The 23,393-nt window shown below is 34.7% G+C and overlaps 1 protein-coding gene across 1 annotated transcript in view; it reads left to right on the top strand.

Annotated features, from left to right (window-relative positions):
- Positions 1 to 11,574, top strand: part of gfpt2 (glutamine-fructose-6-phosphate transaminase 2) — a 30,100-nt gene extending 18,526 nt beyond the window's left edge. The window contains exons 11-19 of the mRNA XM_048166049.1: positions 1,228 to 1,323; positions 1,693 to 1,790; positions 3,068 to 3,188; positions 5,122 to 5,279; positions 7,091 to 7,205; positions 7,310 to 7,437; positions 7,541 to 7,708; positions 9,390 to 9,551; positions 10,443 to 11,574. Coding sequence (XP_048022006.1) covers positions 1,228 to 1,323; positions 1,693 to 1,790; positions 3,068 to 3,188; positions 5,122 to 5,279; positions 7,091 to 7,205; positions 7,310 to 7,437; positions 7,541 to 7,708; positions 9,390 to 9,551; positions 10,443 to 10,487 — 1,091 coding nt within the window. The 3' untranslated portion in view covers positions 10,488 to 11,574. The remainder of the gene's footprint in view (positions 1 to 1,227; positions 1,324 to 1,692; positions 1,791 to 3,067; positions 3,189 to 5,121; positions 5,280 to 7,090; positions 7,206 to 7,309; positions 7,438 to 7,540; positions 7,709 to 9,389; positions 9,552 to 10,442) is intronic.
- Positions 11,575 to 23,393: the final 11,819 nt, after the last annotated feature.

Genomic DNA, 23,393 nt, shown 5'->3' with positions numbered 1-23,393 from the left:
ATATATATATATATATATATATATATATATATATATATATATATATATATATATATATATATATATATATATATATATATATATATATATATATATATTTTTTTTTTTTTTTTTTTTTTTTTTTTTTTTTTTATTCTGGCATGATTTTCTAACATCAAATTTCAACTTAGTGCAAAATAGTATTAAAATTATGTGTAGAAGTCATTGCTTTGTAATGAGAAAGAATGTCCGGAAAAATTTATTTCATTGATGTCATTCGGAGTAACCAATATAAAGAGACCATTTTGGATCAAGTCATGCGGTCAATATCATGTGACAGGATGTGACATCATTCAGACACCTGCAAAGGACCACATGGTCGTGAATTAACGCTCTTTTAACTATTTGATAATTCATGTTTTCACTTGCTCATACGCATGTCCCGAAACTTAAGGTCATTTGGTACAACCGCTATAAAACATGGAAAATGTTTTAAAAACTTGTACTAAATATAAAATGTTTGATTGTCCTTTTGCAAGCTAGCTAGATATCAGCCTGTTAGCATTGTTTGAAAATATCGTCATTTGGTATAACCAAAAGTGTCATTCGATAAAACTGAAATTTTGTTTAACTCGAATGACTTTTTTGGTGACAAATTTTGTCCATCCTGTAAAAAATAACAGCAGTGTTAATTGATTACAAAAACCACATAATCTCATCGTTAACACTTAATAAAACTTCAAAATTAATTATATCTCCATTATGTTTTCTTACACTTTTATTCGTCAGTGTGGGTCATTGACAGTAGCTTCAACTCTTGAGGTGAAAAATGTCAAATGGCGACAGAATATGTGACAATTTGAGTGAAGAGACTGAGACTGTCAATTTTACCTCTATAGTCCGAAAAGTCAGTTCAGGATAAACTTGATAGTACAGTCGGCAGTATATAATATGAGGATGCGCAATGTTAGAGCCTTTGTGTAGACATATTGCGTGCAGCGTTCGTCCAATCAGTGACACTGACTCCACAAATTTGCAAATAAGAACGTTAACCCAGGTTTAGGAATGTACATTGTAAATCGTCAGCTTATGAATACCCAGGATTTACCCTGGGTAAATTATGAGCAGTATGAAACATGAAGCAAGATAACCCAGGATTCTGTTTACCGGGGTTTAGGATGAACCCTAATTTGACTTTTGTAATTCAGCAAGTTTTGTTTTTGTGCTAACACCATTTCATACTTTCAGGTAACTTCAAGGCTTTCATGCAGAAGGAGATCTTTGAGCAGCCTGAATCTGTCTATAACACCATGAGAGGCAGAATCTGCTTTGACAGCAACATAGGTACAACATGACCTTCCACTTTGCCAGAATATCCACGTCAAATTAAATTAGGCTACTTCTTGTAGCACATCCCTGAAAGTGCTGCCTGATTTGATGTCGTAGAATTACAGCCAAAGGTGAAGTGTATAATTTCTGCATTATTAACATCATCAAATGGAATTGCAAAAATTATAACCATCCCGCCTCAAACAACACTTTTCCTGGAAATCAGCCTACAAATGGGAAATTATGTATTTCACCTTTAACTAATAGTTATTTAACAAATAATGCAGCAGATGTGTTTGGTTGCACAGAATCTTATAACCAGAGAATTTGAGCCTGATTTTCTTTGTGTTTTGGATCAGTTAGCATGTCTATTTTTGTGCACAGTTCTTCTTGGTGGCCTGTCCGACCATCTGAAGGAGATCAAGAGATGCAGACGCTTGATCATGATTGGCTGTGGAACCAGTTACCATGCGGGAGTGGCAGTGAGTTTTGAATTTTTGTCCGGAGCATAATGGAGGACATTTTATTGTATTCATAGAGGAAAATGATGACAAAATTAGATTTGTTTTTTGTATATTTGCTATATGGTTATCCATTTTCATTACAAGGAAATGAAACTCTCTGCTTTTGTTTCAAAACGCTGTCTATCCACTCTAGCTTTTTCCAAAAGTTCATCATCCACACTGAAACGCTGTAAACCGTATAAATCATTTTACTGCACATGCGTAAAAACTCACTGAGATGATACCGAGAGACCAAACATACAGTAGTAAAGTTCTTATGCTATTCTTCTGGTACAATCATTTTATTAGCAAAATATCCCACCACTAACTCTTACAAATCGCAATTCCATGTATGGTCTAAAACAAAGTTGCCCTCATGTTTTGCCATAGGAAAACATTTATTTTTTAATATAGATTTATTTTTAACTACAATGTTTAAATGAATATACAGTCATTTATTTATAAAACTCATTTATTTACGGTCTATTTAAGGCATGTACCGCACGTTAATTCATGAAATTATTTTGAAAGACTGGAATAAGAGCACCAACGCACACAAGCAATTCTTTTCAAAGTCATTTAAAAATGTAAACTCAACAGGTATGAAATATGATCAGTTAGAGAAAAACACTGTTGTTGAGAAGACGAGCACTTGACTGCTGCGGGTTATATTTATTTATTATTTAGAATGCACAGTTGGAAAGAAAATATATTTATAGGAACATTTCAGCAGGTTCAAGATAATTCATGTTAACGCAGAGTTTTAATTGATTGACAGCCATAAAACGTAGTAATTATCTGCATTCTCATGAGTAATGTAGGTGCGCTGAAAGCTGTTACTGGAAACTCCCAAGTAGTAATAAGTAGAATGCGGAAGAAGTTGTGCAAGGAGTTCATGTTCAACGTGCGTTAATAGTCCATTTTTATAGTCCACACTACAATGCGAAAACGGCATTTTCAAATGTAGCCACTTGGGAGAGCGTCTTCAAAAAGCTCAATTTTCACAGGACAAAATGCAAACTCAGTGTGGACGGAAGGCCAAAACATTGAGAAAAAGATGCATTTTCAAATATATATGTAAGCCTAAGTGTGTCAGTTATTTTTTACTGTACATTGATCGTTAAACTGTATATTTGACTGCTGTCCGATTTCATATTGAAGGACTTCTTTAAGAGGTTTATTTCAATGACCAGCTGGCTGTTCCTTTCCCTTACTTGAGCACATGATCACAGCATTATCTCTAATTCTCTCTGCAGACACGTCAGATCCTTGAGGAGTTGACTGAGCTTCCTGTTATGGTCGAGTTGGCCAGTGATTTCCTAGACCGCATCACGCCAGTTTTCAGAGACGACGTCTGTTTTTTCATCAGCCAGTCGGGTAAAGTGCAGCTCTTTACCCCCAGTTTCATGATTTATATTCCAAAAAGGGTTGATAATAATGACCTTTGAACTGATATGTCACTGAATTACACAATAAGCGCGTGAGGTGATATAATCTCCAGATGCCCACAGCACAGAAAAAAACACAGATATCTAAGTTGTTTCTCCCATATGCTAATAAGATTAAATGAAGAGTATCTTACCTCCTTTTTTCTTCCAATAAAAAAAAACCCATGAATTTCATAAGAGGTTTCAGATGTCTCAAACTGCAATCAAAAGTCAGAGCGCAAACATTTCCGAGAACTCAGTTCTCTGCTAAAAGATCCTTGGAGCAATAAAATATTCTTCTAGTTGTGACACATTAAAGAATTAGTTCACTTTCAAAAAAAATTTTCACGATAATTTACTCACCCCCATGTCATCCAAGATGTTCATGTCTTTCTTTCTTCAGTCGAAAAGAAATTAAGGTTTTTGATGAAAACATTCCAGGATTATTCTCCTTATAGTGGACTTCAATGACCTCCAGACGGTTGAAGATCAAAATTACAGTTTCAGTGCAGCTTCAAAGGGCTTTAAACGATACCAGATGAGGAATAAAGGTCTTATCTAGCGAAACGATCGGTCATTTTCGAAAAAAAAATGTAAATGTATATGCTTTATGTAAACAAATGATCGTGTTTCCGCCAAAACCGTATTTCCGTATTCTTCAAAAAGAAGAATATTGTACTTACGGAACGAACGCAGTGCCAGTTCTGTCTTTTTTCCGTAAGTAGAATAGAGAAGGTGTAGGACATACAGCGTAAGCTTTTTGAAGAATACAGAAGTGCAGTTTTGGTGGAAGCACGTGTAAGGCGATCATTTGTTTATATAAAGCATATACATTTACATTTTTTTTCGAAAATGACTGATCGTTTCACTAGATAAGACCCTTATTCCTCATCTGGTATCGTTTAAAGCCCTTTGAAGCTGCACTGAAACTGTAATTTTGACCTTCAACCGTTTGGAGGTCATTGAAGGACATTCATTGAATTTCTTTTCGACTGAAGAAAGAAAGACATGAACAACTTGGATGACATGGGGGTGAGTAAATTATCAGGAATTTTTTCTTTTGAAAGTGAACTAATCCTTTAATAAAACTCATTGATTATATTGAGCAAAGTAAAATACTATTAATGTTATACAGTATATTGCTGTTATATATTATAGTGTAGTATAGTATAGTATAGTATATTAAAGGTGCAGTAGGAGATCTGGGAAATGCTAACGTTAGCCTGCTAGCATTGAAAGCATTACCTCATGTCTTAAAGCACATAACATTACAATAATAATGAACTTAACTTAGAGAGCTTGTACCTGACTGCTGCAGATTCATTTCGGTGTTGATACTGTTGACATGGATACGCATAATTCCAAGTCTGACTGAACAGCTCGGGTTGCCATCTCTTAATTATGGTAGATCCTCATGAACGCAGCATAAGCGTGTTATTTTACAGTTCAATAGGAACTGTAAAAGGTGGCTGCTGTTTGTTTCCTGTGCTCTTGACTGAGTATCTGTTTGCATAGCATAAAACGCGCTGATGGCATATGCTGTGAGGGAATGTAAAAACATATGCTGATAGACAGGTGGGTAATTGTATTATTTAATTCGGACAGAATATAACAATAGGATAAACATTTTATTGTCCTACGCCTTCCACAGACAATATATATTTATAAAAATACATTTAGACCATTTAACATAGTGATTGCTATCAGGATATAAGGGGACTTTCAACCAGTATAACAAAAAAAATGCTTCTGTAGAGAATCACCTATTGCACCTTTAATGTTGTATAATACTATTAATGCTGTTGATGAACTAACACATGCATGTCAATGCTGCTGATAAAAATAGTAGTTCATGATAATATTGATGATATTATTTTGCTCAGGTGAGACAGCGGACACTCTGATGGCGCTACGCTACTGTAAGCAGCGCGGGGCTCTGACTGTGGGCGTCACCAACACTGTGGGTAGCTCCATCTGCAGGGAGACCGACTGTGGAGTTCACATCAATGCTGGGCCTGAGGTTGGAGTCGCCAGCACTAAGGTACTAAATTAACATCTTAGACTAATAATAAATAAACAATATATAATATAAAGCATTATTATATTATATTATATTATATTATATTATATTATATTATATTATATTATATTATATTATATTATATTATATTATATTAATTGTGATCTATTATTACAAATAAGTAATATGTGTTTCCTTTTTTAATTTTAAAATGTCATTTATTCCTGACGCATAGCTGAATTTTCAGCATCATTACTCCAGTCTTCAGTGTCACATGATTCTTCAAAAATCATTCTAATATTCTGATTTTCTCCTCAAGAAACATTTATTATTATTATCATTTATATTATAATTAGAGAAAATTACTCACTGCTCTTGACTGAATAACTTTTGTAGCTTTAATAAGGATTAATCTATATTTAATTTATCATTTATGCTGTGAAAACTGTGAAGTCTTGATAATAGCTTTATTTATTTAAATATTTAAAATGTACCGTCTTTATGTTGTTTCTACATTCATTTGATTATTACAATATAAAAATATATTAAAAACCATTAAATTAATTGTGATTAATTACCGAAAAATGTATGATTAATTAGAATTTTTAATCAATTGACAGCACTAATTATATTATATTATATCATATATCATATATATCATATATTATATTTTATAAAACGGTTAGTTCCTGTCCTTGATTCTGATTGGTCAATAGCTGTGTTTTATCAAAGACTATAGAATAACACAAGACGTGTCACTCGTATTGTTTTGAATGGGAGAAAGTGTAACGCGCAATATGGCAGAATAAGTCCCGCCTTCTAAACAAGAGCCAATCGCCGACTGGTAAAGTCAACGCGTCACTTCAGCGGCCGTTAGAATCACCGGTTTCTATGGAAACAGTCAGACACGCGCCTCTGAAGAGATGCGCATTTAGGTCTGCGCATGCGCATTAGCTTGATCCAGCCTGAAAAATACAGTTTTTTTTGTCATGATTCGTAAGGTTGGCGAACAGTTTTGGAGAATTTGATGTTTCCCCATTCAAAGAGGTAGGAGCTGCATGATGCCCAGGATGCCTGAGAGGCGTTTCAAAGATGGCCGCCGAGTGAAATGACTTGTCTTAAAGGGACTTTGGTTTTATTCACGATAAAACACGGCTATGACCGCTTCACCCAACGGTTCTGTATATCACTACACAACACCCTTAGCAACCACTCTTAGCAACGTAAACTGTACATTGAAGCTTACTGTATTATGTAGAAGAGTATTCTGAGAAAGAGATCGAGTGAGCGAATTTATTACCTGCATTTAGATTTAGCATTTTCCTTCAGGTCAGTCCTGAAAAAAATCTGTTTAAATATCCGATGTATTATCTTGTCCTTTTAACAGTTAAGGGGTTTTCCCATGACCGACAGCGCTAGTCTAAGCATTTGTCAGCTGTGTCTTGTTCCATGTTCAAAAAACAGTTCTATCTTTTCAATGTAAAAGTCTTTGCTGACGAACACACTCATAAAGACAGTCTTTGCTGCCATCTAATGATGTAACTTCTATTGCTATTCACGGTCAGGGACTATTTTTTCCGGCGGAAGGAAAGCATTTAGTGATTTTACTTCATGAAAGTTGCATTAATACATATATATTTTTGGCTTTAATATTTGCATTGTGTGGTAACCATTTTATAAAAGCAATAAGGTACTCGAGGCTGGTGCTGTAATTGTTAATAAGTCACGGCTGAAGGGCGCTGTTAGGCATGACGTGAAGTGGAGTATTGTTGTTGTATATGTTTTTGTACAACACATTGCTTATGTATTGAGTGTGTTACAATCATCTGCAGGCTTACACCAGTCAGTTTGTGTCTCTGATCATGTTTGGCCTTATGATGAGTGAAGACAGGCTCTCAATGCAGAAGAGAAGACTGGAGATCATCAACGGCCTCAAAAAACTGCCAGGTGTGTGTGTGTATTGCATAATTGTCATAATGGCCTGTATATTTTTTGCAGTAGCTCATTAGTGCTTTAAGATAATATTAACTTTGACATTGTCTTCCATTCAGAGTTGATCAAGGAGGTTCTGGCTGTTGATGACGTTATCAAAAGCCTTGCAGATGAGCTCCACCATCAGAAGTCTCTTTTGGTCATGGGTCGAGGCTACAACTATGCCACCTGCCTAGAGGGGGCGCTGGTGAGTACACTGCAATATATAGACTGAGAAGAACATTATAACCAAGCATATAATCAGAAGCTGGTGTAGTAAAGCACACTTTCTTGTTCTTTGTGCACTGTAGAAAATCAAAGAGATCACGTACATGCACTCAGAGGGCATTATGGCTGGAGAGTTGAAGCACGGCCCTTTGGCGTTGATCGACAAACATATGCCAGTCATCATGATCATTATGAAGGATGCCTGCTACCAAAAGTGCCAAAATGCCTTGCAGCAGGTCACGGCTAGACAGGTAACAATCATCAGACTCAGTGATAATGTGATAAATGCTATTTGTTCAAAAGTTTGCGGTCAATTGGATTTTTCATTTTTTTGAAAGAAGTCTCTCATGCTCACCAAGACTGCATTTATTTGGTCAAAAATACAATAAAAACAGTAACCTTGTGAAATAATATTTTACCCTTATGCGGTCTTCATTTGGGAAGTACACTCAGGGTCTTCGGGGTCTCCACAGACCCCAGGCAACAAAATGCAATTTTGTAACAAATTACTTGTTTTTTAAAAAAACAAATGTAATTTTACTCTGTTTATTAATGTTTTGACTCCATGTTTGTACAGTTTTTAGAGGATTTATCCTATTTTTTTAATTTATATAAATAAATTAAAAAAATATTTTTTTAAATAGGTTTTTATACAAAAACAGCTTTTTATGTAAAATTCACTTTATAAAAGACCCACATTTCTAAATTTCATTCATGGGGATAACATGGATAATTTGACATGGTTTAATGTAAGAATTTTGCCCATCTTTTGGAAAATGCAGTTTTAAAAGTAAAAAAACTATCATTTTTACCAGTAGATGGCTGCAGAGCTCTACTATATACTATGTGCTATTTGACTGACTGAAAGACAAGTTTTTTTCAGTTGGATTCATATCTAAATATTATGAAATCACAATTATTACAATAAAGGCTACTTTTTGTCAAGGTTTAGTATTTTTTGTAATGAAAAAAATCTGTTTTTCTCTATTGTTACATTATGATGAGACTCCACTTTTTTTCAGTAAAAAAAAAAAATGCTAAACTTTGACAAAAAGTAATTTTTATTGTTATAATTGTGATTTCATAACATTTAGATATGAATCCAACAAAAAAAACTAATGAAAAGATGTCTTTCAGTCAGTCAAATAGCACATAGCAAATAGTGGAGCTCTGCAGCCATCTACTGGTTAAAGTGATCATTTTTTTACTTTTAAAACTGCATTTTCCAAAAGATGGGCAAGTATCTAACACTAAACCATGTCAAATTATCCATGTTATCCCCATGAATGAAAGTTAGAAATGTGGGTCTTTTATAAGGTGAATTTTACATAAAAAGCTGTTTTTGTATAAAAAATATTTATTTATTCATTTATATAAATTTAAAAGATATGAGAAATCCTCCAAAAACTGCAAAAATATGAAGTAAAAACATTAATAAACAGAATAAAATTACATTTGTTTTTTAAAAAACAATTATTGTATCACAAAACTACATTTTGTTGCCTGGGGTCTGTGGAGACCCTGAAGACCCTGAGTGAGTGTGCCTTTTTTTTTTTTTTTGAATTTTCAGCATCATTACCCCAGTCTTCAGTATCATATGATCATTCTGATATTCTGATTTGTTGCTTGAAAAAAAAAAAAATATTAATGTTGAAAAATATTTTTGTAGAAAACAATACACGTTTTTTCAGTATTATTTGATGAACAAAAAGTTCAAAATAAAAGCATTTATTTGCAGACTTTTGTAATATTATAAATGTCTTTGCTGTCACTTTTGATCAATTCCTTGCTGAATAAAAAAAATTACACAATAAAAAAAAAAGAATCGTACTGACCCCAAACTTTTGAACTGTAGTGTACTTTTACAAATTCTGAAATATCACCAATCATCCAACATTTAATGATGACTAATATCTTGTGAATGTCTTTCAGGGCCGCCCCATCATCATATGCTGCCAAGATGACCCAGAGATCAGTAAAATGGCATATAAGACTATTGAACTTCCTCAAACGGTGGACTGTCTGCAGGGCATCCTCAGTGTCATTCCACTGCAGCTCATGTCTTTCCATCTGGCTGTTCTCAGAGGATATGATGTACGTTTACATTTCTATTAATCATTTATTACAAGTTTTTTTTTTTTTTTTTTTGCTACATTACTAGAGAAAACAGAGAAAATGAGCTATAAAAATGCGGAAGTACGATCTGTAGTTTTTAGAAACAGCTGGAGCTGTCAAAAGGATGGATGACGTAAAGCACACATGCACTTTTGCTGACAAATAAACGTAGACACCGATATAACAGTGGACCCTTTTCACGGACTATGATGAATCATTTCCACAGTTATCAACATTGCAAATCTAGTAGCTTTCATATTTTCATTTTTACAAAATGTAATTGAAAATTTAAAAAAATAATAATAATTAGCGTTGCTGCGAGTGTGTTTCTAACACAATGAATGAGGGAGTGATGGCGAATTTGACATCTTTCTCTCTTCTGACTGCTGTAATCAATCTCTGTATTTTTTCCCTATTTTGGAAAGTCGTGGAAATTTTTTTTCTTGCTATTAGAGCAAATACAAATACAAAATTATATTTGCTGTCGTATCCCATTCACCGCTATTGGCATTTACACAACTATGATCACTTCCGCTTCTGAGAACCCCCGAAATGTGAAACGGGTCCATAAAAAGCTAGTTGAAAAGTAGCAAACTTACCTTTTAAATATCACTATTAACTATAAAAAAAAATTTGCTTTTTTTTTTTTTTATTAAAATAATACTTTTGAAATAGAATATTGTATTTATTTTTATTATTATTATTATTATTATTATTATTATTATATTTTCTTTTTAGTGACTTTTATTATAGTATAACATTTTTTAAATTCACCAAATTTTACACTAAACTATTGATGGGAAAATGATCAATACATTATAATTTTTGTGTATTTTTGTTACATATTAATGTTTGCTTCATTCCCATCAGGTGGACTGCCCAAGGAATCTGGCCAAATCTGTGACAGTGGAGTAGCTCCTTACGGGAAATGTGAACTAATCAAGGTAGAAGAGGAGAATACTGACCACCAAAGTGCAATTACCATTGTGTGTGTTTATGTGTGTTTGCAACTGTATGAATGTAGAAGTGTGGGTATTTATGAATTATGATCAAATCCCTAAAGGCCACAAAACCTGAATGGATCCATTGGGGGGGGGGGGTATTTTATTCTTGTAAGATAGTGATACGTAATACTTTTTGCTCCATAAGTGCCTCAGCATCCAAGTGCAAATGAAGGGAACCCCTAAACTGTGCCTTCTCTCAGCTCTTAACTGAGGATCACAACTAAGTCAAATGTTTACTTCTGACAAACCAAAGTGCAATACTTTAATCTGCACAATGTCTAAGAAACGTGCCACCAATCGCAGGAACTAAAGATCTTCGTTATGTTGAGTGGATAAGGAAGTGATGAGTAGATTTGGAAGTGCATGAATGTTCAATCCAAGTATGAATCGTTTTTAAATGAAGTATCACGTTCAATGATAGGAAACACTATTTGTCATTATCGTTATTACATTGCACACATTCTCTGTGATACAGATATGATGATAGCAACAAGTGTTTATTACATGAACTGACAAACAGCATTCAATCGCTTTAGAGAAAAAAAAAAAAATATAAATAACTGGGTTCCACTGGAAGATTTACTGTACTGTTTGCGTTTACTTTGACTGTGAAGCACTCATTGTGGGAACAATCATTGTGTTATTAGACATGCATTTTATGTTTTTTTTATGAATGATTTCAGTGATTTTTATATGATCTATATATGTTGTGCCGAAATGAGATTTCAAACCCTTTTTCTTTTGTAGTTAGTTTCTTGTTTTGTTTTCTTTTCATGTTTGTGGTTAGTTTCAAAGATGGTTTAAACACCATTTTCCTGGTATACAGAGTTGTCATATACATCAATTTTAAATCAGTTTTATATTTTTAAAGTTATGGGTTGAGTGTTGTAACATGAAGAGCAGCTGTGAAAAAAAAAAAAGGGGATTTATATTTCAATGATCACTAATCATAAATCAAATAATTAAATAAATAAAATGAACAGCAACAGTGTCAGTTACTTCAGTCATTCCTTGTGACTTTATTGCCTTTTGTTTTTAATTATTGTGGTTCTGTATAAAACCCTAGGGTTCTTGACTCAATTTTAAAGAGCACTTTATGCCAAAAAAGTTCTATAAAAGGAGAAATGTCTTCACAGATTGCATAATACTTGTTTACCAGGTCACATTTAACAGGTTATTTCAATTTTATCTCTAGTGATAAAGTATGTTTATGAGCTGTTTAGTTAAACATGGATTTAAAAAAAAAGAATTAATTAATTAAAACTAAATCCATAAAATTATCCCATGATGGGAACCCATAAAATGTTCTATGTATGAAGTGCCTGAAGGGTTCCTCTTTAAGGTTCTATATAGAAACTTTTCTTCTAAGAGTGTAGCAATTGTATGGTCTTAGACAGGATGTCTGGAAGATTTGAAAAACATTTGAATAAATATTATGGAATAATTGTATAAAATTATAGATCTGGGGCCGTATTCACAAAACATTTTATCTTACCACTAAGAGTTCTCCTAAATAGCAGTAAAAGTTCTTAGCTAAGAGTTTTCTCTTAAAACCCATTCACAAAGCTGCTGAGACAAACTTTTACTAAGGAATAGACAGAAGTCTTAAGCTAAGAGTAAGGGCGGGGTTGACCTCGTTGCTATGGAGTATACACACAGTGATTGGCTGATGGGGGAGGAGTCAGCGATCTAATCATAGAAATATTGTAGAATGAGGTGTCATGTTTCCATATTAAAATAAAGGTTTTAAAATACAAATGGTGCCCTATTCAAATAAATATTTTTAATAAAAATGTTGCCGTATTCAAATAAAGGTTTAAAATGTAGGCTAAATGTCACTAATTAAACTAGTATATACAGTGAATTGTGGACCGCCTCTTGGATGTCTGTATCTCAAGAGAATGCAAAATTCATACGACAAATTATGTTTTATAAACAAAGTTTTGGAGAAACACATTCAAACGGCTCGAATCAAATCAGCTCGAGAGGATGAATATATAGCCTAACGTTACACAGACAAGAGCCGACTCGACAGTTTTCTGCATCCCTCCGCCACCCCGCTCCTCACTCTCGGCTGAGGATACGGGGATAACTGGGTTTGGGCTAAATTCCAAGCTCTGAGCCCTCAATACCCTTGGACTGTTGGACAGCACACCAAATACGCTTATTTTTTATTTTTTTTTACTTTATTCAATCATTTGCAAATGTGAACTCATGAAAACCACTGGCACAGGTAATCAGACAATATTTATTTACTTGTTAAAGATTTATTTTTGGCGTCTCATTGTAGATTTAAGTCTATAAATCAAAATGTATTGCATTTATGAAGAAAAGGTTCAGCACCCAAGGCTCTATTGCTATTCCCTCAATGGTGTACAGTGTCTGTGGATGGATTAGGACTGTTTGTGATTTGGTCTTAGTGAATTAGGAGTCCTCTTGACTAAGTTACTCCTAACGTTTCACAGATTTAGGAGCTAGTTTCTAAAATGCTTTGTGAAATACTCTTAGAGCAAAAATTTAGGACTCCTAAAATTAGGACTGACACGCCCATTATTTTTAAGAATTTATCCTAAATCGGCAATTTAGGAGCTACTTTTAGCCTAGGATGTTTTGTGAATACGACCCCTGTTGTATAGATGACAAGTTATACAGTCACTCAAAGTTACAAGGCTGGTTGTCCGTATTGAACTGGTTATCCAATATATATAAATACACAGCTTTTCTGTGATCATGTTTCTCTAGTCTGTGTAAGCTGTTTTTTTCTGGAGTTTTACTAGCTGGAGTAGAAGGAGGACTGTTAGTTGGAAATGTGTTAAATTGGGCAGTTTGCATTACATTTACATTTACGCATTTGGCAGACGCTTTTACCCAAAGCGACTTTCATTGCATTATACTATACATTTGTATCTGAGTATGTGCAATCCCTGGGATCAAACCCATGACCTTGGCATTGCTAGTGCCATGCTCTAACCACTGAGCTACAGGAAAGCATTGTTTGGAGCAGTTAGTCAATTAATCAATTAGTTAATTAACTAAATGAACTAAAATGAATTTATATAAGTTGTAATAATAGGTCCCAGAATAAATATAGTTTATTTATATTCATTTTGTATAAATTCATCATTCATCATTCATGAAATATTTGTATACAACTCTTGGTGATTCTATGGGCCATCTCTCGCCATACGCGAGAGACCCTCCATGAATTTTCTTGGCTATGATATTTTTTTTCGGGGTAGGTCCCAGGTCTCTCCCCAACCCTCCCCATTGTGGACAATTTAGGCCCTGTTTCCACCTGATGCGTTTTGGTCAATCAGATCACAAGTAGATGAGGAGAGAGAGGCATACCTGTTTATATCTAGTGTTTTAATCCGTCTCTTTTGTCAACTGTCAACCACTTCTGTTCTGACTTCTTCGAGGGGAGGGATTTTCAGATCTTTCGATCTAATGGACATAATAAGCTTCTGCAATTTACATATCAACGCGCCTGGAGATGACGGAAAAATAGATCTGCTCTGATAGCCTCAAGACTAGGCCGAATTGCTGTGAGTGTGTGTTAGAAATCAGGAATGGTGAGAGAACATTGTGCTTGGTATGTTTTTTTGCTTTAAAACCAAACTTGAGTCTTCAGCTGACAAAGTTTAAATCCCACCTCCCATAATGTTCATGCATTATGTCAGTGGGTGGAGAGTATAGGCGGTCTTTTGTGGCTGTTCGAACGCATTTGATCACACAAGCGTTTACACTACGAAAGTGTTTTTGCCTACCGCTGGAAGTGGTTGAAAGTCGACAAGCTCAAAATATTTTGGACCCTGTTTATACCTGTATGTAGCGTTGTTCCGATCGACCAAAATGCATCTTAATTTAATATACTTTTTCACATTTATTGACTGACAGCTCTCCTGTCCTCATGTTGAGAGAAAGTGCAGAAAGCTGTGTGAACATGGTGGTTATTGTAGTTCTAAATGTGAACAGGCATTTACTCATCTCACTTGCACAAAAACATTCAGTATTCCTCAAAATGAATAAAAACAGTGAAATGCAATCTCAGAATTTTACGCAAACATAATAAACTATATTAAATTACACAAATATATGTATTTAATCTCACTCTATTAATCAATGTCTTTGCTGCTGACCTTCAATGATCTAATTCAACCATAATAATAAGCAAAAATTACTTTAGATTAGATTTAGAAAGTGTTGAACTTCTTTCTCCTGTGTCCTATTCTTCTTTAATCCAAAATGGCAGCACAGCTGAAAGGTTTGTTTGAGTTGCGCCCTCTACTGTACAGGCATAAATATGCTTTTCCTTCCGCCTGTGGCTTATTCTTTTCACTTTGGATGTGAAAGGGCCTTTACATTTACATTTGCCCTTACACTTTTTAAAAACAAACAAACAGGCAAGCCCAGCCCAGGTGAGAAAAGGTAATGCAAAAGTAATGTAACGCATTACATTTCATAAAAAGTAACTAAGTAACGCAATTAGTTAGGGATTACTATTTAGTTATCTTTTAGGGAGTAATGCAATATTGTAATGCATTACTTTTAAAAGTAACTTTCCCCAACACTGGCTCCAGTCTGACTTGGCACAAATCTTATCAAATACCAGTTGGGAATTGTGGGATCTTTCACTTCCCTCTAGTCAGCTCTCATGTCTAGCAAACCTTTGGACATGTTGAGCAACCCTCTCTTTGTGAGACATTCTGTATGTTTTCATTGACCAATGTGATACATAGATATTCATATTGTACATGCAAATACATGGACATTTCTCTTACAGTAGTTATCATGGTTTTAGTTGATTCAAGAGTACTTGGCAGAGCTCAGTCTTTTTTAAAGGATTGTAACCACCAGAGGGAAACCACACCATTGGGGATGCTGGTTAAGCTCTTCAATCTCCCTTATCATGCTGTACAGAGAGCCACTTACAAATCCAATTCAGCAGTGTGTTCATTATCATCACTCAGAAGGTCAACAAGCATAGAAAGGTCATTTGGCAGTCTAGCCACTTTCCCTCTTTTAAAGTGTAAATCATGCTTTTCAGTTGAGGTCATTGTTTTTTGAGGTCAATATCTGCATCACAAACTGTGATGTTATGGACTCAAAGGAAACAGAACAAAACCTAGATGACAATGACCTGTGATGTGAAGAATGTATCTCTGACACCATCAATATATGCATATAAAAATGTTTCACAAAAGTTATTACATACTACAAGTTTAATAATTAATATTCTTAGATCAAATTAGTATTTTACTTCGAGCACACTTACTAAAGTAAGTATATACTTGCCCAGGATTTCTCCGTTCCCATCATATTCCGTCATGTCTTGTTCAGTTTCCACTGGGACTGAGTCAGAACTGTTCCTCTGATGAGACAATTAGGGTGGGGGATGGATGGATGGACCCCCACCTACTGGCTCATTCATGAAAATGTACCTCTTTCATGATGAAATATCAAGACCAGTTGAGTCACTTGACTCAATTTCAACCTCAGTAGGTGGCTTCTCTCAAAAATGATTCTTATGATCTTATGACTTTACATCAGTGAAATCCTATTTAGTAAAGTTTTTTTGTGTAGTTGTTATTGTTTTGTATGTTTTGGGCAGGTTAAGGTTTGAAACCTTGATTTCAGTTTAATTTGCTATCAACATCTGTATGTTACATCATGAAATAGCATGAATGTAGCTTAAAATTCAAAAATCTTAATATCAGTATGTGATTGGATTACACAAACATTACAATAAAATGTATTTTAATATGGTTCAACAGAAATTTAAATAAATAATACATATCAGCCGCCTAAATTCAGTAACACCAGAGGGCATTACAACTTCATTTTCCTGCCTTTCCCTTATTACATTCATACTTATTGTAAATAAATAATTGCATAAATGTTATAAAGCACTTTTCACAAACTATGCCTGCCAATGAATCGACCTTCAGAAAATGATGATTGTCAACGTCAGGAGGTCAAATTAAATTTTATATCATATAACATACAGTAGTGGCCAAAGTGATGTCTGGAAGGGATATTTGTTTTTAATGACTCTACAAAAAAAGGTGGAGAAGAAAATAGTTAAGAATTAAGGTGAATAATTAAGTGTGAAACCATCAGGAACCCTTTAGTCTCCAGCACCAACATTTCCCAGAACTGCAACCTATCTGGAGTCTCCAGAAGTGCAAGGAGTCAGGATCTCAGAGACTTGGGTTAGCTAAAGAATCCTAAAAAAAAAAATGACCCCCCTTAATGAGAATCTCAAGCTTAAGTGTTGTAAAATACATGAACATTGTTTTTTTATAGGCTTTATAGACAGACAGATTGAGAGTGACTCTTGAAGAACCAGCACCACATCCTCTTGTACCACTGTTTGAAGAACATTGTAAACCCAAATAAGCTGGGCTAACTCAAAAAAATGAGTTATGTTCCCAATTTTAAGTAAGCAGAGCTATCAAGTTTTGAGTTTGTAGTATAATTGCTCCTAACTTGAAGTACTGAGTTAGCTGACTCATACACTTTGATAGTAATTAACATAAAATATTTAGTTAATTAACTTTTTTATTTTGAGGTCTTCCAAATCAAATGAGTTATTTACTTCAATGTAAACCCTAATAAGAAAATTCAGAAAATGCCAACTTGCTAATTTGCTAACATGTTAACAATAGCATGGCGTAGCACTTACTGAAGGAGTACAGCAACTTAAAACATGTAACTTGCTCTCAAACCAAGCCGCATGCACCACTTGTCATCATGATGGTAACTCTCCAAAAACCCACATTAACAGAAACTTTTCTAAATTAGAACAACAAAACATTAATCACTCCCTTACCATTAATCTTGCACAAAAAATAAATAAATAAATAAATTATATATATATATATATATATATATATATATATATATATATATATATATATATATATATACAGTGCCCTCCACAATTATTGGCACCCTTAGTAATTATGAGCAAAGGCGGCTGTGAAAATAAATCTGCATTGTTTATCCTTTTGATCTTTCATTCAAAAAATTCACAAAATTATAACCTTTCATTGAAGAAAAACAGTTGAAAGTAACTCACATTATGAAATAAATGTTTTTCTCCAATACATGTTGCCCACAATTATTAGCACCCCTAGAAATTCTTATGAGTAAAATATCTCTGAAGTATATTCCCATTCACATTTTTTAGCACACCAGGGTGATCATGAACATGAAATTGTCCAGCCATGACTTCCTGTTCCACAGGAGAATAAACATGAGGAAACACAGAGGCCAAATTTCCTTAATCATTCATCACAATGAGTAAAACCAAAGAATATAGTTCTGATGTGCAGCAAAAGATTGTTGAGCTTCACAAAATAGAAAGTGGCTGTAAGAAAATAGCTAAAGCATTGAAAATCCCCATTTCCACTATTAGGGCAATAATTAAGAAGTTCCAATCAACTAAAGATGTTACAAATCTGCCAAGAAGAGGACGTGTGTCTAAATCATCCTAATGTGAAGTGAGGAGGAGAGTTTGAGTGGCCAAAGACTCTCCAAGGATCACAGCTGGAGAATTGCAGAGATTAGTTGAGTCTTGAGTCTCAGAAAGCGATAAAAAAATATCAAACAGCACCTACATCACCACAAGTTGTTCAGGAGGTTTTCAAGAAAAATCCTCTGCTCTCATCCAGAAACAATCTCCAGTATATTCAGTTGTCAGACACAACTGGAACATCATACTGGACCGGCTTCTATGGTCAGATGAAACTAAAAAAAGAGCTTTTTGGCAGCAAACCCACCAGATGGGTTTGGTGCACACAGGTATAAAAAGTACCCCATGTCCACGGTTAAATATACTGCTGGATCTTTAATGTTGTGGGCCTATTTTTCTGCTGGAAGTCCTGGACATCTTGTTCAGATATATGGTATCATGGATTCTACCAAATACCAACAGATTTCCAATAATGGGCCATGGTTGGATCTTCCATCAGGACAATGATCAAAAACAAACATTAAAACCAACACAAAAATGTGTCACTGAGCACAAAATGAAGCTTCTGCCATGGCCATCTCAGTCCCCTGACCTGAACCCTAAAGAAAATGAGTGGAGTGAACTGAAGAGAAGAATCACCAACATGGAGCTGGGAATCTGAAGGATCTGTAGAGATTCTGTATGAAGGAATGGTCTCTGATCTCTTGTCAGGTGTTCTCCAAACTCATCAGGCATTATAGGTGAAGACTCAGAGCTGTTATCTTGGCAAAAGGAGGTTGCAAAAAGTTTTGAACAAAAGGGTGCCAATAATTGTGGCCAACGTGTTTTGGAGAAAAACATTTATTTCATAATGTGAGTTTCCCCCCACTTTCAATTATGTTCCTTAAATGAAAGGTTATAATTTTGTGAATTTTTTGAATGAAAGATCAAAAGGATAAACAATGCAGATTTATTTTCACAGTTGCTTTTGCTCATAATTACTAAGGGTGCCAATAATTGTGGAGGGCACTGTATATTATATATATATATATATATATATATATATATATATATATATTTAGCATTTACTCTCCCTTTCGAGTGCCATGCCCATGGGCAAAGCATGCTGGGAAATAGAAATCCCAGCACAGTTTCAGCTCAACGGCCGGTGGAAAATAATCGGGATAGGGCTCGGGAAGAAATCATATTCATGGATGCGATTATTAACGTTACTGTAATAAAAAGCAGAGCAGGACCGAGTGTTGTGGGAGCTGAACGAGGCCGCTGGAGCGATTTCGCAACACATGCTGCGAGCAGCAGAACTTTTGTTGCCGGTGCCGCTTCCGCTTTTCCGGTCATGAGTATGAGGTAACACAGCTCTGTTTATCATATTAGATACATTTGAGTGTGTTGAAAATGTTATTACTCTGTGCTTTCGTTCGGCGGCTGCTGTGAGACACTGTTGCACACTGCAGTAAGCTTATCGATTTTAGATTATCATATTAATAAATGCTAGATGGCTTGTGTTGATAGATGACATACAATTAATTTTACAATGTATTGTATGATGGAGAAAATGCTGTATTACTGTTACTAAAAATAAAGCTGCATCTGATTATGCTATGTTAGCTACTTCACAAAATAGTGTTTTTCTCTGAGGCATGGTAAAGCATGGTACTCACAAAAAAATCAAGAAAATTAGATTTAAACAATAAGACTAAACATGTTGAGCTATATAATAACAATTAGTTTTCTGTCTGTAAACGTAACCAAACAGTTGTTCCCTTGCCTATTAAAACATGTAATATATTAAAGCATCTTTGGTGTTTCCATGGTTTCTACAAAATAAAACCGGAAACCGAGGGTAACGCGGGGATGACGCAATTGAGAGGCAACTCTTCACACGTCCCGGACAGAGCCTTAGTTAAAATTGCAATTTTCTCATGATTTACAAATAGTTGCAAACATTTGGGATATTGTAAGTACTCAAGTGAACAAAATAACAGTGGTTTTTGGATATTTTACTGCAAAATTCTTACATATTGCACCTTTAAAATATGTCAGTGTTGTGAACTCAAAAGAAAAAGAAAGTTCTAAATACTCTTAACAGTTAATGTAACTGAACTAATTTGTTAAATTTAAGTTTGTCCTACTCAAAACAATTAAGTATTTTGAGCATAAGGGTTTACAGTGAATTTATCTTCCAGAATCTGGCAGTAAGGTGTGGGAGTTCATTTTTAGTCCATCTCCTATCCTGAAAAGTCCTTCTTGCAGATATGGAATACTGCCAGATTCTGGAAGATAAATTCTTCAAACAGTGGTACAAGAGGATGTGGCGCTGGTCCTTCAAGATGTAATGTAAATGTAAAATTAGTGAATCATCAAAACTAATAGATCTCACAGCAACACATGGATTTGTGTGTCTGATGCTTGAAACAAATCATGGGAGACCAAAGTGTACTGTACTCATGGAAAGCATCATGAATGCCATACAGAATGTTTTCTGCAAAGTTTCTTTGTCTTTTTCCAGTGAAAAGCCCCATAGGGTTTTTATTCGTTTTACATGTTTTACTCTAGCATAAAAGTTCTTAAGGCTCTTTGAAGTAGGCCCTGCACTGCACAAAGCTATTTTCATTGAATAAGGAGAAGAAAATAAGTTTGTTCAAATTGAAAACAATGTCATCATAAGGATTTATATTTTAAAGAAAAAATACATTGTGCTGTTTAACATAAAAGGTACAGGCTGAGGCAATATACAGCGAGTCAATTGTCTTTGAGACACAATATCGACACTAATCCATCTGCAGACATAACTTTTTTATTAATACAAAAATATAAATTGACATGTTTATAATACACATTTTTTGTGTATAATAAACAAAATTTAACAACAATACACCCATTGTCAACAGAGAAAAATATAGAGAAAAAATTGAATCAATAATAAATTGCTTATGACAGAAAAAGATAAATAAAGACAGGAGGGAAAAGAAAAAAATATTTATTTATAGCCTAAATCAATACAAATTAAATGCATTGCAAATTAAAGTCATTCTGCTTGCTTTCTTATTTACTGAAGATGAAATGGTGTTGAAATACTTTTTAAATTCTTTTTAAAAAACAAGAAAGATTGTTTGTTGTTGGTGAACTTACATTTGTGGATATAAATTTGCAAAAAAAGATGTCTTTAGTAGAGTCATATTCACAGTGTCCTAAAATACTGTCTTTAAAGGTTATGGTTACACCTTGCATGATATATTTAAAGGGTTAGTTTAAAAAGAAAATTCTGTCATTAATTACTCACCCTCATGTCGTTCCACACCTGTTAAGACCTTTGTTCATCTTCAGAACACAAATTAAGATATTTTTGATAAAATCAGTGAGGCCTCCATTGACAGCAAGATAATTAACACTTTCAGATGCCCAGAAAGCTACTAAAGATGTATTTAAAACAGTTCATGTGTCTACAGTGGTTCAACCTTAGAGTTATGAAGCAACGAGAATACTTTTGTGTGCCAAAAAAACAAAATAACGATTTTATTCAACAATATCTAGTGACTGCTTCATGAAGCTTCGAAGCTTTACAAATCTTTTGTTTCGAATCAGTGGTTCAGAGTGTGTATCAAACTGCCGTGAACCACTGAAATTTCGAAACGTTTCGAAACACTTATGACAAAACGAAAGGCTTGTTCGAAATGCATCGCCGCTGTGCAGACTGCATTAGTGTTGTCAAAAATATTGATATTTCTATATGTATCAATACTGAAATATCTGAAACGGTTCCAATACACCTTTTCTGCAGTATCGATACACCGATACCAGCTGTGCGTTCTCGCTCTCTCTTCTCTTTGACGGCGAACTGACACGCACCCGCCTCCTCCAGTGCGAGAGCTTCAGGCTCACGTGCGAGCATGAAGCTCAACTTCCATAGGAATGAGCGAAAAACGCTCGCTTCGCGCCAGTGGACATGCACCATCACTCGTCTCATTCACTCCAGTTGAATAGTGCTTGTATTGCGCATAATTTTAGTCTTTCACGCAGGTTTTGCGCTCGCACCATTTAGGCTAAGCGTGCGCCCCACTGATCTATATAAGTGGTGCTCTCGTAAAGCTACTCAAACAGCTCGCAAGAACCAAATTGACTTCTTTTTCGTGGCCTATTGCGATTAAATGGCCAAATACATACAAAATTACGTCAAAATGCCCGTCTTACCGAGTATTCAGGTAAATATAGTCAGTTTTGGAACGTAATTAGTTGAGAATAAAAACGCATGTTGTGTTACAGTATATTGTATCCTCCCTGCAAGTTCTTAAAAGGACAGGAACCTAATAAACCTGCTGCTGTCTGTAATGTTGATCAAAGAACAAAAGACAAAGATAAAATCACTCGCTGCTCTTGACTGAAAAACTATTGTAACTTTAATTAGGCTATAAGCGTCTGTCTGTATTTCAGTTTTACAATGAAAACTATACGTGTCTCTTTCTTCTATTGTATTTATTTGTGCCATTGTTTGCAATTTGTTTATTTCTTATTTTATTACTGACTGTTTACTTGTCTTTTTTTGTAAATGTAGTTCAATCATTTAAATAAAGCCTCCTTGTGGTGTAAGCTATGACAACAAAATTACCCAAATTATCAAAAAATTATGAGATAATAACAAATTATCTGTATGACGGTATGGCAGTTTTCCCCATGGTATCGAAAGTGGTATCGAATGTCGATATTTTTCAAGGTATCGTATCGAAGTTGGAAATTCCAGTATCGTGACAACAGCGTATGACATAAAAGTACCATGAGAAAGTTTGGAGAGCATACGACTTGTTATGCTTTTGAATCGCTTTCGCGGTACTTTGATGTCATACACCGATTGGTCTGCGCAGCGCCGATGCATCTCGAACAAGTCTGATGCCTCGTTTACTGAAATCACGTGACTTTGGGAGTTTGATACACGCTCCGAACCACTGATTCGAAACAAAAGATTCATAAAGCTTCATGAAGATATTGTTGAATAAAGTTGTTATTTTGTTTTTGGCGCACAAAAAGTATTCTCGTCGCTTCATAACATTAAGGTTGAGCCACTGTACTCACATTAACTGTTTTAAATATGTCTTTAGTAGCTTTCTGGGCATCTGAAAGTGTTAATTGTCAATTCAGGCCTCACTGAGACATCAGCTTTTATCAAAAATATCTTAATTTGTGTTCCGAAGATGAACGAAAATCTTACGGGTGTAGAACGACATGAGGGTGAGTAATTAATGACAGAATTTTCATTTTTGGGTGAACTAACCCTTTAATAAATGTCTTCCTGCTGCAACTTTCAGGCTGCATCAAAAGTTACAACTTGACCTGACGAGTGCGCCA

The sequence above is a fragment of the Megalobrama amblycephala genome, linkage group LG18, assembly GCF_018812025.1.
Source record: "Megalobrama amblycephala isolate DHTTF-2021 linkage group LG18, ASM1881202v1, whole genome shotgun sequence".
NCBI classification, from domain to species: Eukaryota; Metazoa; Chordata; class Actinopteri; order Cypriniformes; family Xenocyprididae; genus Megalobrama; species Megalobrama amblycephala.
Note: the sequence above shows the minus strand (reverse complement) of the source record. Positions and strands in the feature narration are given on the sequence as shown.